This window comes from Zophobas morio, unplaced genomic scaffold (assembly GCF_036711695.1).
Source record: "Zophobas morio isolate AGI-343-1 ecotype UQ-CSIRO unplaced genomic scaffold, CSIRO_AGI_Zmor_V1 ptg000008l, whole genome shotgun sequence".
In the NCBI taxonomy this organism is placed as follows: domain Eukaryota; kingdom Metazoa; phylum Arthropoda; class Insecta; order Coleoptera; family Tenebrionidae; genus Zophobas; species Zophobas morio.
The window spans coordinates 1,263,895-1,279,284 of record NW_026972113.1 but is presented as its reverse complement, the minus strand read 5'-3'; the positions used below and the strand labels follow the sequence as shown (position 1 = coordinate 1,279,284).

The 15,390-nt window shown below is 33.2% G+C and overlaps 1 protein-coding gene across 5 annotated transcripts in view; it reads right to left on the bottom strand.

The window, feature by feature from the left end:
* LOC135124988 (GTPase-activating Rap/Ran-GAP domain-like protein 3) overlaps window positions 1–15,390 on the bottom strand; it is a 223,287-nt gene that overhangs the window by 68,997 nt on the left and 138,900 nt on the right. For 4 of the 5 annotated variants that reach the window (XM_064050239.1, XM_064050242.1, XM_064050240.1 and 1 more), the window contains one exon: window positions 5,324–5,393. In XM_064050239.1, the coding sequence (XP_063906309.1) occupies window positions 5,324–5,393 (70 nt within the window). Of the gene's footprint in view, window positions 1–5,323; window positions 5,394–6,428; window positions 6,676–15,390 lie in introns of those variants that run through there. The other variant, XM_064050243.1, reaches the window with a different exon arrangement.

Below are 15,390 nucleotides of genomic sequence, written 5' to 3'. Positions count from 1 at the left end.
TTTTTTTATTCGTCGTAAGCCGAGGGGCGAAGCTTAACTGCAAAATCCATATTTCCTTACAAAAATTTACCACTTTAAACATGTCTAAAGTGGAAAATTTGTTCAAAGAAATATGGATTGTGCAATTAGGCTCCGCCCCGTAACTTCAAAATCCATATTTCCTTGCAAAAATGTACCATTTTAACCATGTTTTAAGTTTTTTGAAAAGATGGCTATGTATATTAAGAAGACGAAGGCAAAATATAAGTCCCGCCCACCCACCCTGTCTCAATTCTGATGATTTTTCTATTCGTCGTAACCCGAGGGCGGAGCTTAATTGTAAAATCCATATTTCCTTACAAAAATTTACCACGTTAATCGTGTTTTGAGTTTTTATGCATAAAAAAAAATCTTCAAAATTGAGATGGGGTGGGTGGGCGGGGTAAATATTTTGACCTTTTTTTAATATATACAGTATTCCTAAAGCCACACGAAACTTAAAAACATGTTTTTAATTTCTTAAAAATAATTATTTTGCAGTTACGTTCCGCCCCCTTGCTTCACAGCGAATAAAAATCATTCCAATTTAGAAGGGGCGGGTGGGCGTTTTTACATTTTGCCTCTTTGTTTTAATAAGTATAGATTTCTTTTCATAACATGAAACTTAAAACATGTCTAAAGTGGAAAATTTGTCTAAAGAAATATGGATTTTGCAATTAGGCTTCGCCCCGTAACTTCAAAATCCATATTTCCTTGCAAAAATGTACCATTTTAACCATGTTTTAAATTTCTTGAAAAGATGGCTATGTATATTAAGAAGACAAAGGCAAAATATAAGCCCCGCCCACCCACCCTGTCTCAATACTGATGATTTTTTTTATACGTCGTAAGCCGAGGGGCGAAGCTTAACTGCAAAATCCATATTCCCTTACAAAAATTTACCACTTTAAATATGTTTTGAGTTTCTAAGAATAAAAAAAATTATCAGAATTGAGATGGGGTGGGTGGGCGGGGTAAATATTTTTTCTTTTTTTTCTTAATATACATAGTATTCTTTAAACCACCCGACACTTTAAAACATGTTTTTAATTTCTTAGAAATAAGTATATTGCAGTTAAGTTCCGCCCCCTTGGTTCACGACGAATAAAAAAAAATCATCACGATTGAGAAAGGGTGGGTGGGCGGGCATACATTTTGCCGTTTGGTTTTAATATGTGTAGACTTCTTTTCATATCATGAAACTTAAAACATGTCTAAAGTGGAAAATTTGTATAAAGAAATATCGATTTTGCAATTAGGCTCCACCCCGTAATTGCAAAATTCATATTTCTTTGCAAAAACCATCTTCTACGTTTCTTGTTGTGAAAAGATGGCTATGTATATTAAGAAGGAAAACAATATATAAGCCCCGCCCACCCGCCCTGTCTCAATTTTGATTATTTTTTCTATTCACCGTAAGCCCAGGGGCGGAGCTTAATAGTAAAATCCGCATGTTTCTAGCAGAAATTATCATGTAAAATATGTTCTTAGGTAATTGTGTTGTACAAAAAAACTAAATGCATTAATTAAAAAGGAAAACCAAAAGAGAAGCTCCACCCATTCGTTACGACCTCAATCGGGATGAATTTTTCATTTGTTGTCACAACGAGGGGCGGAGCGTAATTGCAAAATCCATATTTTCCTAGAAAAATTTTCCATTTTGAATATGTTTTTAGTTTCTTGTAAGGGAAAGAAGATTAGACATATTAAGAAAAAAAAGGCAAAATATAGTTCCGCGCAACCGCCCTATCTCAATTGTGATGATTTTTTCATTAGTTGTCAGATTGAGGGGCGGAGGTTAATTGCAAGATCAGTATTTCCTTAAAAAAATTACTAGTTTAAAGGTGTTTTAAGTTTTAAAGAATAAAAAATGTCATAAAAATTGAGATGGGGTAGGTGGGCGGGGCCAATATTTTGCGTTTTTTTCTTCATATACATGGTATTCCTTAAACAAGACGACACTTAAAAATTGTTTTTAATTTCCTAGAAATAAGTATTTTGCAGTTACGTTCCGCCCCCTTGCTTCACGTCGAATAAAAAATCATTCCACTTTAGAGGGGGCGGGTGGGCGGGCTTACATTTTGCCTCTTTGTTTTAATAAGTATAGACTTCTTTTCATAACATGAAACTTAAAACTTGTCTAAAGTGGAAAATTTGTCTAAAGAAGCATGAATTTTGCAGTTAGGCTCCGCCCCGTAACTTCAAAATCCATATTTACTTGCAAAAATGTACCATTTTAACCATGTTTTAAATTTCTTGAAAAGATAGCTATGTATATTAAGAAGACAAAAGCAAAATATAAGCCCCGCCCACCCACCATGTCTCAATTCTGATGATTTTTTTATTCGTCGTAAGCCGAGGGCGGAGCTTAATTGTGAAATCCATATCTTCTTACAAAAATTTACCACGTTAATTGTGTTTTGAGTTTCTAAGCATAAAAAAAATCATCAAAATTAAGATGGGGTGGGTGGGCGGGGTAAATATTTTGCCCTTTTTTTTAATATATATATATACTATTCTTTAAGCTGCACAACACTTAAAAACATATTCTTAATTTCTTAGAAATAAGTATTTTGCAGTTAAGTTCCGCGTCCTTGGTTCACAGCGAATAAAAAAAAATCATCACAATTGAGAGAGGGCGGGTGGGTGGGCTTACATTTTGCCTCTTTTTTTTAATGAGAAAACATTTCTTTTCATCACATGAAACTTAAAACATGCCTCAAGTGGAAAATTTGTATAAAGAAATATCGATTTTGCAATTAGGCTCCTCCCCATAACAGCAAAATCCATATTTTCTTGCAAAAATATACCATTTTAACCATGTTTTAAGTTTCTTGAAAAGATGACTATGTATAGTAAGAAGACAAAAACAAAATATAAACCCCACCCACCCGCCCTGTCTCAACTGTGATGATTTTTTCTATTCACCGTAATCCGAGGGGCGGAGCTTAATAGTAAAATCCGTATTTTTCTAGCAAAGATTACTATGTAAAATATGTTCTTGGGTAATCGTGTTATACAAAGAAAACTAAATGTATTAAATAAAAAGGAAAAGCAAAAAAGAAGCTCCACCCATCCGTCATGACCTCAATCGGGATGAATTTTTCATATGTTGTTATAACGAAAGGCGGACCGTAATTGCGAAACCCATATTTCCCTAAAAAAATGTACCATTTTGAATATGTTTTAAGTTTCTTGTTGTGAAAACAAGACTGCATATGTTAAGAAAAAAGACATATTATAAACCCCACCCACCCACCCTATCTCATTTGTGATGACTTTTTTTATTCGCAGTGAACCAGGGGGCGGAGCTTAACCACAAAATCCTTGTTTCTTTGCGAGAAATTAAAACATGATTTTGAGTATCGTATTGGTCAAAAAATACTGTGTAAATTAAAACAAAAAGTAGAGCCAAAGATTAGGGCCCACCCAAACCCGCCCCGATCTCAGTTCTCAATTGTGATGAATTTTTCACTCGTTGTCAGATCGATGGGCGGGGCAAAATATAAAGGAGCGGAATTTAATTGCAATATTCTTATTAATTCTCGATAAGAAATTACCATGTAAGAGATATTTTTGTGTATCGTACTATTCAAAGAATACTATTTGCATTTATTAAGAAAAAATTAAAGCCGAATATTAAGCCCCACCTATTTTTGCCCTGATCTAAATAGAAATGAGGTTTTCATTCGTTGGCAGACCTAGGGGCGGAGCCTAATTGCAAAATTTATATTTCCTTACAAAAATTTACCATTTTAAACGTGTTTTAAGTTTCTAAGAGTAACAAATATCATCACAATTGAGATGGGATGGCTGGGCGGGGTTTATATTTTGTCTTTTTTTCTCAATATACATAGTATTCTTTGAACAACACGATACTCAATGTTTAAATTTATTGTAAAGAAATAAGTATTTTGCAGTTAAGCTCCGCCCTCTTGGTTCACGGCGAATAAGAAAAATCATCAGATTTGCGACAGGGCGGGTGGGCGGGCTTATATTTTGCCTTTTTGTTTAAAATGTATAGAATTCTTTTTATAACATGAAACTTAAAACATGTTTAAAATAGAAAATTTGTATAAAAGAATATCGATTTTGCAAATAAGCTCCGCCCCATAATTGCAAAATCCATATTTTCTTTTGAGAATGTACCATTTTAACCATGTTCTAAGTTTCTTGTTTTGAAAAGTTGGCAATGTATATTAAGAAGACAAAAGCAAAATATAAACCCCACCCACCCACCCTATCTCAGTTGTGATGATTTTTTTATATTATGACAGCTGCCATCGCCTCAACCAATGAACACGTTTGTTAGGTATATTGGTGTCAAACTTGACAACTGTGAACTGACATACTGTAGAAGTGATTTTAATATCCAGAACGATAGAAGAAAAAATAATGTATGAATAATATTTAATCATATTTATAATATTTATTGCAATAGGAGTTAGATTCCGTTGAAACCCCAAGGGCACAAATAAAACTTTTTTGACAGCAGTACAAACCAGACTGCGATTATTTTACATATCAATTTTAATAACTAGAAGTACATTTATACCAGAAGGTTTTTTTTTCAATTTAAATTTCAAGATCTCTTAACAAAATTGAATTTGAGTGGAGAATTTATTGAGTTTTATTCCTTCAACGTTTTTTCATAAATTTTTACTTTCCCCATATCTATGCCAGACAGTTAAAGCAGTGCTTAGAACTCATCTGCTAAAAATTGAATTATATTCTTAAATCGATTGCGATTTTGTTTATATTTAAAATGTGAAAAATATATAATATTAATAACTTTAAATGATCAGTTCTTTTTTCGCTATCATTATATTAGAGTGAAAGTAGTGAAGAAATTTGACAATCATTGAAGCGAAACAAAAACATTAATTAGCCATATTTGTTTGAAAATGTAATTTAAATTCAAAATTGGTGGATGCGCCGGGCTCACGCACAAATTTTCCATCAGTTTATTTGCGTATTTACTTTTTGAAATGTTAACAAAGGCGTCTTCCGTCGATATAACCCAACTCGTTGTTACGTTATTCGAAGTTAATTTAAAAAACGATGTGGAAATCAATAACAAAATTGCGCCCCATTTCGTTGTGGCTATAGAGGTGTAAACCAGCGTTTATTTAACATTCACCGCATTAACAAACTTGTTCATTAGATTTAAATTTAATAGAAATTGTATGAAATTTTCGAACGCCGAATCTCATTCATAATAAATTTCCACATTCATCATCCCTCCAAGTGAGTTTATGATTATTTTAAAGACGAGTTTGCAGCAATAAATCATAATTTATCATACCTGTTCCACTGAACCGTAATAGCGTCTGGAGAAAACCCCTCGGCGAGATATAAGATCACTGGCATTTGCACTGAAACAAAGAAAAAAGCTGTTAATCATTCACGCTCTCGTAAGCGCTATTTTTTATTTACTTTACATTTCAATTTCCCGTGCAAATACGAAAGAAAAGATGGGTGAAAACACTCGGGTTTTGTTATTACAAAACGGAGTCGGAATCTAACGAATGCGATGTTAGCGTGGGTATTTATTACAACCGCGGTTCTAATGAAGACAATTATGTAAAATAATGAAGGAGCTAAGTTCGCCGTAATTTCAAACTTTACAGAGTAAATAAAATCCACAACTAGAGGAAGTTAGACTCGGATTTGTGTATTAATTGTAGTCTCGAAGACAATTTGTGACAATTTTTGTGTGTTGTAACGTTTAAGCTTCCATTAAGTGTGCGAAAATGGCGCAGTCGGTGGGATTAAATTTTCAAAGTGCGAAAATTAAGTTTTTGCAGTTGCACTAAACCTCTTGTAAATTCCAAATACTACGTCTTTATGTTATTCCCATCTAGTTAGTCTAATTAGCTTAACGCGTCTACACGCTGCTGGAAATTCTAGCAAATCGTGTTTATTTAGTCTGTTTTGTAAGCAACGGCCAAATACCCACATTAAGTAAGTTTGCGTTACAAAAGCGTGTAAACAGTAATTAATGACCACTAAAAATAGCCACCGGGTAAACACTTTTCCTAAAAAAAAAGAAAATAAATAAAATAGGTCTCTTGTCGACCTACAATCAACATATCCACCACTTTTCAAAGCAAATTAACCACGCTAACTTTTTTTGTTAAAAGTTGTCCAATTTGCATGCAACACGGCTGGAACTTTCGTAAAAACGTCTGTTGACCCTGCGAACCTGTTGAAGCAAGAATTTCACCGGAAGAATCCGGGCGCTCACATTGTACACTTTATCTCTTCGTAAACGGTGAAAAGCAATAAAAAAGACAGTCGGTTGAAATTACACATTTAAGTAATCGCCAAGTTGAAGGTTATTTGTGATAAATCCGTCCACTGTAACGAGATTAAAAATCTCCACTGTGTGCATTAACAAATCGGATTACCTGCTCATACAAACGAATATTGATTCTCTAAATATTTAAAGAGAAGTATCACTAATGTAGGGGCCGACAACACCATTTATCTCCTCACTGATTACGCATTCCAGATTGCACTTTGTGTCTAAATTAGAAATTTTATTGGTGTTTGGGGAATTATGTCGATTAATTTCACCACACCGCATCAACAGCTATAAAACACATGGAATAAAAAACCGCTGAAAACTAACGATACATATTCATGTGCGGAATTGGCAACATTTCGATCTAATTTAGAACAGTGCGCTGGATTTCTGTATCGCTCTGACGGTTTTTAGATAAGCTGTTTCCAGCATCCTGTTTCGCGGTTACGGTCGATTAAATGAAATTAAAAGAGCGCGGAAATGTTTACGTGGATGGACTAGGAATTTATGGACTAGGGGAAATTACATTATTTCTAGTTATTGTGGGAGGTTTTATAGGGATTTTGAGCTTTAGTGTTGCTGTGAAGTAGGTTTGTAAAATCTGGGTTAAATAAAAATTTACAGACCACTTTCCGAAGTGTAGTGGATTCGTGCTCAAAAGTTCGAATTAATAAAGATGACAATTTTTAGAAAACTGAGAGCTTAATTGTCAAAGATGTAAAAAATAATTTTCGAGTTTACGGTTTCACCATTTCAAAACGGTTCAAGATACAGTGCTGTGGTTTATACCAGTCGATTCCTTGAAGTTTTTTGGTCGCGTTTACGAATTTTTGAGCCGGATAAGTTAGCCATTCGGGCTTGAGTGGTCGATAAAGCGGACGATCTTAGTTTTCTATAGGTGGCATTTTATTAAAAAATCAAAAAAATTCTGGAAGCTTTGCAGCTAACTTCCGAATTTGGATTCGATTTCAGGAGTTTCGTATTACCAAAGAGACGAATTTTTAGAAGGTAGAGAGTTTAATTAACAAAGATATTTCGAAATGATCAAAAACCAAATTTTCGCAATTTTTCGGAAAATAGGTGAAAAACAAACTCTTTCGATCTACTTAAAATTGAGTTTTTTGACCAATTTCCCCGTGCAGAATCCAATTCTATCATCACTTTTTGAATATTAATTGGATTTCAATTTAAATTGTGTTTTCAACCTCATTTCAAAAAATAATTTTCGAGTTTACGGTTTCACCATTTTAAAACCGTTCAAAATACAGTATTGCGGTTGGCACCATTCGATTCCTTGAAGTTTTTTAGTCGCGTCTACGAATTTTTGAGCCGGATAAGTTAGTCATTGGGGCTTGAGTGAACGATAAATCGGTTGATGTTAGTTTCCTATAGGTGGAATTATAACAAAAAATCAAAAAAATTATGGAAGCTTCGCAGTTAACTTCTGAATCTGGATTCGATTTCAGGAGTGTTGTATTACAAAAGAGACTAATTTTCAGAAGGTAGAGATCTTAATTAACAAAGATATTTCGAAATGTTCAAAATTCTAAATTTTCCAACATTTCGAAAAATGAGGTGAAAAACCAACTCTTTCGATCTACCTGAAATTGAGTTTCAAGACTAACTTCCACGTTTAGAATCCATTTATGTCATCAGTTATTGAAAATTTATTGGATTTCAATTTAAATTGTGTTTCAAGCCTCATTTAAAAAAATAATTTTCGAGTTTACGATTTCACCATTTCAAAACGGTTCAAAATATTGTATTGGGGTTTACACCATTCGATTCCTTGAAGTTTTTTAGTCGCGTTCACGGATTTTTGAGCCGGATAAGTTTGTTATTTGGGCTTGACTGATCGATAAAACGGACGATGTTAGTTTTCTATAGGTGGCATTATATTAAAAAATCAAAAAAATTCTGGAAGCTTCGTAATCAACTTCTGAATCTGGATTCGATTTCAGGAGTTTAGTATTACTAAAGAGAATAATTTTCAGAAGGTAGATAGCTTAATTAACAAAAATATTTTGAAATTGTCAAAATTCCAATTTTTCGAAACACTTCGGAAAATGAGGTGAGAACCAAACTCTTTCGATCTACCTGAAATTGAGTTTCTAGACCAATTTCCCCGTGCAGAATCCATTTCTATCATCACTTGTTGAATATTAATTGGATTTCAATTTAAATTGTGTTTCAAACCTCATTTCAAAAAATAATTTTGGAGTTTACGGTTTCACCATTTCAAAACGGTTCAAAATATTGTATTGGGGTTTGCACCATTCGATTCCTTGAAGTCTTTTAGTCGCGTCCACGAATTTTTGAGCCGGATAAGTTAGTTATTCGGGCTTGAGTAATCGATAATTCGGTTGATGTTAGTTTCCTATACGTGGAATTATAATAAAAAATCAAAAAAATTCTGGACACTTCATAGTTAACTTCTGAATCCGGATTCGATTTCAGGAGTGTCGTATTACAAAAGAGACCAATTTGCAGAAGGTACAGATCTTAATTAAGAAAGATATTTCGAAATGATTAAAATTTCCAAATTTTCCAAGATTTCGAAAAATGAGGTGAAAAACCAACTCTTTCGATCTACCTGAAATTGAGTTTCAAGACCAACTTCCACGTTTAGAATCCATTTATGTCATCAGTTATTGAAAATTAATTGGATTTCAATTTAAACTGTGTTTCAATCCTCATTTCAAAAAATAATTTTCGAGTTTACGGTTTCACCATTTCAAAACCGTTCAAGATATCGTATTGGGGTTTACACCGTTCGATTCCTTGAAGTTTTTTAGTCGCCCCCACGGATTTTTGAGCCGGATAAGTTAGTAATTGGGGCTTGAGTGATCGATAATTCGGTTGATGTTAGTTTCCTATAGGTGGAATTATAATAAAAAACCAAAAAAGTTCTGGAAGCTTCACAGTTAACTTCTGAATCTGGATTCGATTTCAGGAGTGTCGTATTACAAAAGATACCAATTTTCAGAAGGTACAGATCTTAATTAAGAAAGATATTTCGAAATGATTAAAATTTCCAAATTTTCCAACATTTCGAAAAATGAGGTGAAAAACCAACTTTTTCGATCTGCCTGAAATTGAGTTTCTAGACAAATTTCCACGTTCAGAATCCATTTATGTCATCAGCTATTGGAAATTAATTAGATTTCAATTTAAATTGTGTTTCAAGCCTTATTTCAAAAAATAATTTTCGAGTTTACGGATTCACCATTTCAAAACTGTTGAAAATATCGTATCGGGGTTTACACCATTCGATTCCTTGAAGTTTTTTATTCGCGTCCACGGATTTTTGAGCCGGATAAGTTAGTCATTGGGGCTTGAGTGATCGATAATTCGGTTGATGTTAGTTTCCTATACGTGGAATTATAATAAAAAATCAAAAAAATTCTGGAAGCTTCACATTTAACTTCTGAATCTGGATTCGATTTCAGGTGTGTCGTATTACAAAAGAGACCAATTTTAAGAAGGTAGAGATCTTATTTAACAAAGATATTTCGAAATGATTAAAATTCCAAATTTTCCAACATTTCGAAAAATGAGGTGAAAAACCAATTTTTTCGATCTGCCTGAAATTGAGTTTCTAGACAAATTTCCACGTTTAGAATCCATTTGTCATCAGCTATTGAAAATTAATTAGATTTCAATTTAAATTGTGTTTCAAGCCTCATTTAAAAAAATAATTTTCGAGTTTACGATTTCACCATTTCAAAACGGTTAAAGGTATCGTATTGGGGTTTACACCATTCGATTCCTTGAAGTTTTCTAGTCGCGTCCACGGATTTTTGAGCCGGATAAGTTAGTTTTTCGGGCTTGAGTGGTCGATAAAACGGACGATGTTAGTTTTCTATTGGTGGCATTATATTAAAAAATCAAAAAAATTCTGGAAGCTTCGTAGCTAACTTCTGAATCTGCATTCGATTTCAGGAGTTTCGTATTACTAAAGAGACTAATTTTCAGAAGGTAGAGAGCTTAATTAACAAAAATATTTTGAAATAGTCAAAATTCCAATTTTTCGCAACACTTCGGAAAATGAGGTGAAAACCAAACTCTTTCGATCTACCTGAAATTGAGTTTCTAAACCAATGTCCTCATTGAGAATTCATTTAGATCATCAGTTATTGAAAATTTATTGGATTTCAATTTAAATTGTGTTTCAAGCCTCATTTCAAAAAATTATTTTCGAGTTTACGGTTTCACCAGTTCAAAACCGTTCACGATATCGTATTGCGGTTTACACCATTCGATTCCTTGGAGCTTTCTAGTCGCGTCCACGGATTTTTGAGCCGGATAAGTTAGTCATTGGGGCTTGAGTGATCGATAATTCGGTTGATGTTAGTTTCCTATACGTGGAATTATAATAAAAAGTCAAAAAAATTCTAGAAGTTTTACAGTTAACTTCTGAATCGGGATTCGATTTCAGGAGTGTCGTATTACAAAAGAGACCAATTTTCAGAAGGTACAGATCTTAATTAAGAAAGATATTTCGAAATGATTAAAATTTCCAAATTTTCCAAGATTTCGAAAAATGAGGTGAAAAACCAACTCTTTCGATCTACCTGAAATTGAGTTTCTAGAAAAATTTCCCCGTGCAGAATCCATTTCTATCATCACTTGTTGAATTTTAATTGGATTTCAATTTAAATTGTGTTTCAAGCCTCATTTCCAAAAATAATTTTCCAGTTTACGGTTTCACCATTTCAAAACGGTTCAAAATATTGTATTGGGGTTTACACCATTCGATTCCTTGAAGTTTTCTAGTTGCGTCCACGGATTTTTGAGCCGGATAAGTTAGTCATTCGGGCTTGAGTGATCGATAAATCGGTTGATGTTAGTTTTCTATAGGTGGCACTATATTAAAAAATCAAAAAAATTCTGGAAGCTTCGTAATCAACTTCTGAATCTGGATTCGATTTCAGGAGTTTCGTATTACTAAAGAGACTAATTTTCAGAAGGTAGATAGCTTAATTAACAAAAATATTTTGAAATTGTCAAAATTCCAATTTTTCGCAACATTTCGGAAAATGAGGTGAAAACCAAACTCTATCGATCTACCTGAAATTGAGTTTCTAGACCAATTTCCTCGTTGAGAATTCATTTAGATCATCAGTTATTGAAAATTAATTGGATTTCAATTTAAATTGTGTTTCAAGCCTCATTTCAAAAAATTATTTTGGAGTTAGCGGTTTCACCATTTCAAAACCGTTCAAGATATCGTATTGCGGTTTGCACCGCTCGATTCCTTGAAGTTTTCTAGTCGCGCCCACGGATTTTTGTGTCGGATAAGTTAGTTATTCGGGCTTGAGTGATCGATAAAACGGACAATGTTAGTTTTCTATAGGTGGCACTATATTAAAAAATCAAAAAAATTCTGGAAGCTTCGTAGTCAACTTCTGAATCTGGATTCGATTTCAGGAGTGTCGTTTTACAAAAGAGACCAATTTTAAGAAGGTAGAGATCTTATTTGACAAAGATATTTCGAAATGATCAAAATTCCAAATTTTCCAACATTTCGAAAAATGAGGTGAAAAACCAACTTTTTCGATCTGCCTGAAATTGAGTTTCTAGACAAATTTGCACGTTTAGAATCCATTTATGTCATCAGCTATTGAAAATTAATTACATTTCAATTTAAATTGTGTTTCAAGCCTCATTTCAAAAAATAATTTTCGAGTTTACGGATTCGCCATTTCAAAACTGTTGAAAATATCGTATTGGGGTTTACACCATTCGATTCCTTGAAGTTTTCTAGTCGCGTCCACAGATTTTTGAGCCTGATAAGTTAGTCATTCAGGCTTGAGTGATTGATAAAGCGTACGATCTTAGTTTTCTATAGGTGACATTATATTAAAAAATCAAAAAAATTCTGGAAGCTTCACAGTTAACTTCTGAATCTAGATTGGATTTCAGGAGTGTCTTATTACAAAAGAGACCAATTTTAAGAAGGTAGAGATCTTATTTAACAAAGATATTTCGAAATGATCAAAATTCCAAATTTTCCAACATTTCAAAAAATGAGGTGAAAAACCAACTTTTTCGATCTGTCTGAAATTGAGTTTCTAGACAAATTTCCACGTTTAGAATCCATTTATGTCATCAGCTATTGAAAATTAATTAGATTTCAATTTAAATTGTGTTTCAAGCCTCATTTCAAAAAATAATTTTCGAGTTTACGGATTCATCATTTCAAAACTGTTGAAAATATCGTATTGGGGTTTACACCATTCGATTCCTTGAAGTTTTCTAGTCGCGCCCACGGATTTTTGAGCCAGATAAGTTAGTCGTTCGGGCTTAAGTGATCGATAAAACGGACAATGTTAGTTTTATTATAGGTGGCATTATATTAAAAAATCAAAAAAATTCTGGAAGCTTCGCAGTTAACTTCTGAATCTGCATTCGATTTCAGGAGTTTCGTATTACAAAAGAGACTAATTTTCAGAAGGTGGAGAGCTTAATTAACAAAAATATTTTGAAATGGTCAAAATTCCAATTTTTCGCAACATTTCGGAAAATGAGGTGAGAACCAAACTCTTTCGATCTACCTGAAATTGAGTTTCTAGACCAATTTCCATGTGCAGAATCAATTTCTATCATTAGTTGTTGAATATTAATTGGATTTCAATTTAAATTGTGTTTCAAGCCTCATTTCAAAAAATTATTTTCGAGTTTACGGTTTCACCATTTCAAAACTGTTTAAAATATCGTATTGGGGTTTACACCATTCGATTCCTTGAAGTTTTTTAGTAGCGTCCAAGGATTTTTGAGCCGGATAAGTTAGTCATTCGGGCTTGAGTGATCGATAAAACGGACAATGTTAGTTTTCTATAGGTGGCACTATATTAAAAAATCAAAAAAATTCTGGAAGCTTCGTAGTCAAGTTCTGAATCTGGATTCGATTTCAGGAGTTTCGTATTACAAAAGAGACCAATTTTCAAAAGGTAGAGATCTTAATTAACAAAGATATTTCGAAATGATCAAAATTCCAAATTTTCCAACATTTCGAAAAATGAGGTGAAAAACCAACTCTTTCGATCTACCTGAAATTGAGTTTCAAGACCAACTTCCACGTTTAGAATCCATTTATGTCATCAGTTATTGAAAATTAATTGGATTTCAATTTAAATTGTGTTTCAAGCCTCATTTAAAAAAATTATTTTCGAGTTTACGATTTCACCATTTCAAAACGGTTCAAAATATTGTATTGGGGTTTCCACCATTCGATTCCTTGAAGTTTTTCAGTCGCGTTCACGGATTTTTGAGCCGGACAAGTTAGTTATTCGGGCTTGAGTGATCGATAAAACGGACGATGTTAGTTTACTACAGGTGGCATTATATTAAAAAAATCAAAAAAATTCTGGAAGTTTCGTAGCTAGCTTCTGAATCTGGATTCGATTTCAGGAGTTTCGTATTACAAAAGAGACTAATTTTCAGAAGGTAGAGAGCTTAATTAACAAAAATATTTTGAAATGGTCAAAATTCCAATTTTTCGCAACATTTCGGAAAATGAGGTGAGAACCAAACTCTTTCGATCTACCTGAAATTGAGTTTCTAGACCAATTTCCATGTGCAGAATCAATTTCTATCATTAGTTGTTGAATATTAATTGGATTTTAATTTAAATTGAGTTTCAAGCCTCATTTCAAAAAATAATTTTCGAGTTCACGGTTTCACCATTTCAAAACCGTTCAAGATTTCGTATTGCGGTTTACACCTTTCGATTCCTTGAAGTTTTCTAGTCGCGACTACGGATTTTTGAGCCAGATAAATTAGTCATTCGGGCTTGAGTGATCGATAAAACGGACGATGTTAGTTTTCTATAGGTGGCACTATATTAAAAAATCAAAAAAATTTTGGAAGCTTCGTAGCTAACTTCTGAATCTGGATTCGATTTCAGGAGTTTCGTATTACTAAAGAGACTAATTTTTAGAAGGTAGAGAGCTTAATTAACAAAGATATTTTGAAATGGTCAAAATTCCAATTTTTCCAAGATTTCGAAAATGAGGTGAAAAACCAACTCTTTCGATCTACCTGAAATTTAGTTTCTAGACTAATTTCCACGTTTAGGATCCATTTATGTCATCAGTTATTGAAAATTAATTAGATTTCAATTTAAATTGTGTTTCAAGCCTCACTTCAAAAAATAATTTTCGAGTTTACGGTTTCACCATTTCAAAACCGTTCAAGATATCGTATTGCGGTTTACACCGTTCGATTCCTTGAAGTTTTTTAGTCGCGCCCACGTATTTTTGAGCCAGATAAGTTAGTCATTCGGGCTTAAGTGATCGATAAAACGGACAATGTTAGTTTTCTTATAGGTGGCATTATATTAAAAAAATCAAAAAAATTTTGGAAGCTTCGTAGCTAATTTCTGAATCTGGATTCGATTTCAGGAGTTTCGTTTTACAAAAGAGACTAATTTTCAGAAGGTAGAGAGCTTAATTAACAAAAATATTTTGAAATGGTCAAAATTCCAATTTTTCGCAACATTTCGGAAAATGAGGTGAGAACCAAACTCTTTCGATCTACCTGAAATTGAGTTTCTAGACCAATTTCCATGCGCAGAATCAATTTCTATCATTAGTTGTTGAATATTAATTGGATTTCAATTTAAATTGTGTTTCAAGCCTTATTTCAAAAAATAATTTTCGAGTTTACGGTTTCACCATTTCAAAACCGTTCAAGATATCATATTGCGGTTTACACCATTCGATTCCTTGAAGTTTTTTAGTCGCGTCTACGGATTTTTGAGCCAGATAAGTTAGTCATTCGGGCTTAAGTGATCGATAAAACGGACAATGTTAGTTTTCTTATAGGTGGCATTATAATAAAAAATTAAAAAAATTCTGGAAGCTTCGTAGCTAACTTCTAAATCTGCATTCGATTTCAGGAGTTTCGTATTACAAAAGAGACCAATTGTCAAAAGGTAGAGATCTTAATTAACAAAGATATTTCGAAATGATCAAAATTCCAAATTTTCCAACATTTCGAAAAATGAGGTGAAAAACCAACTCTTTCGATCTACCTGAAATTGAGTTTCTAGACCAATTTAC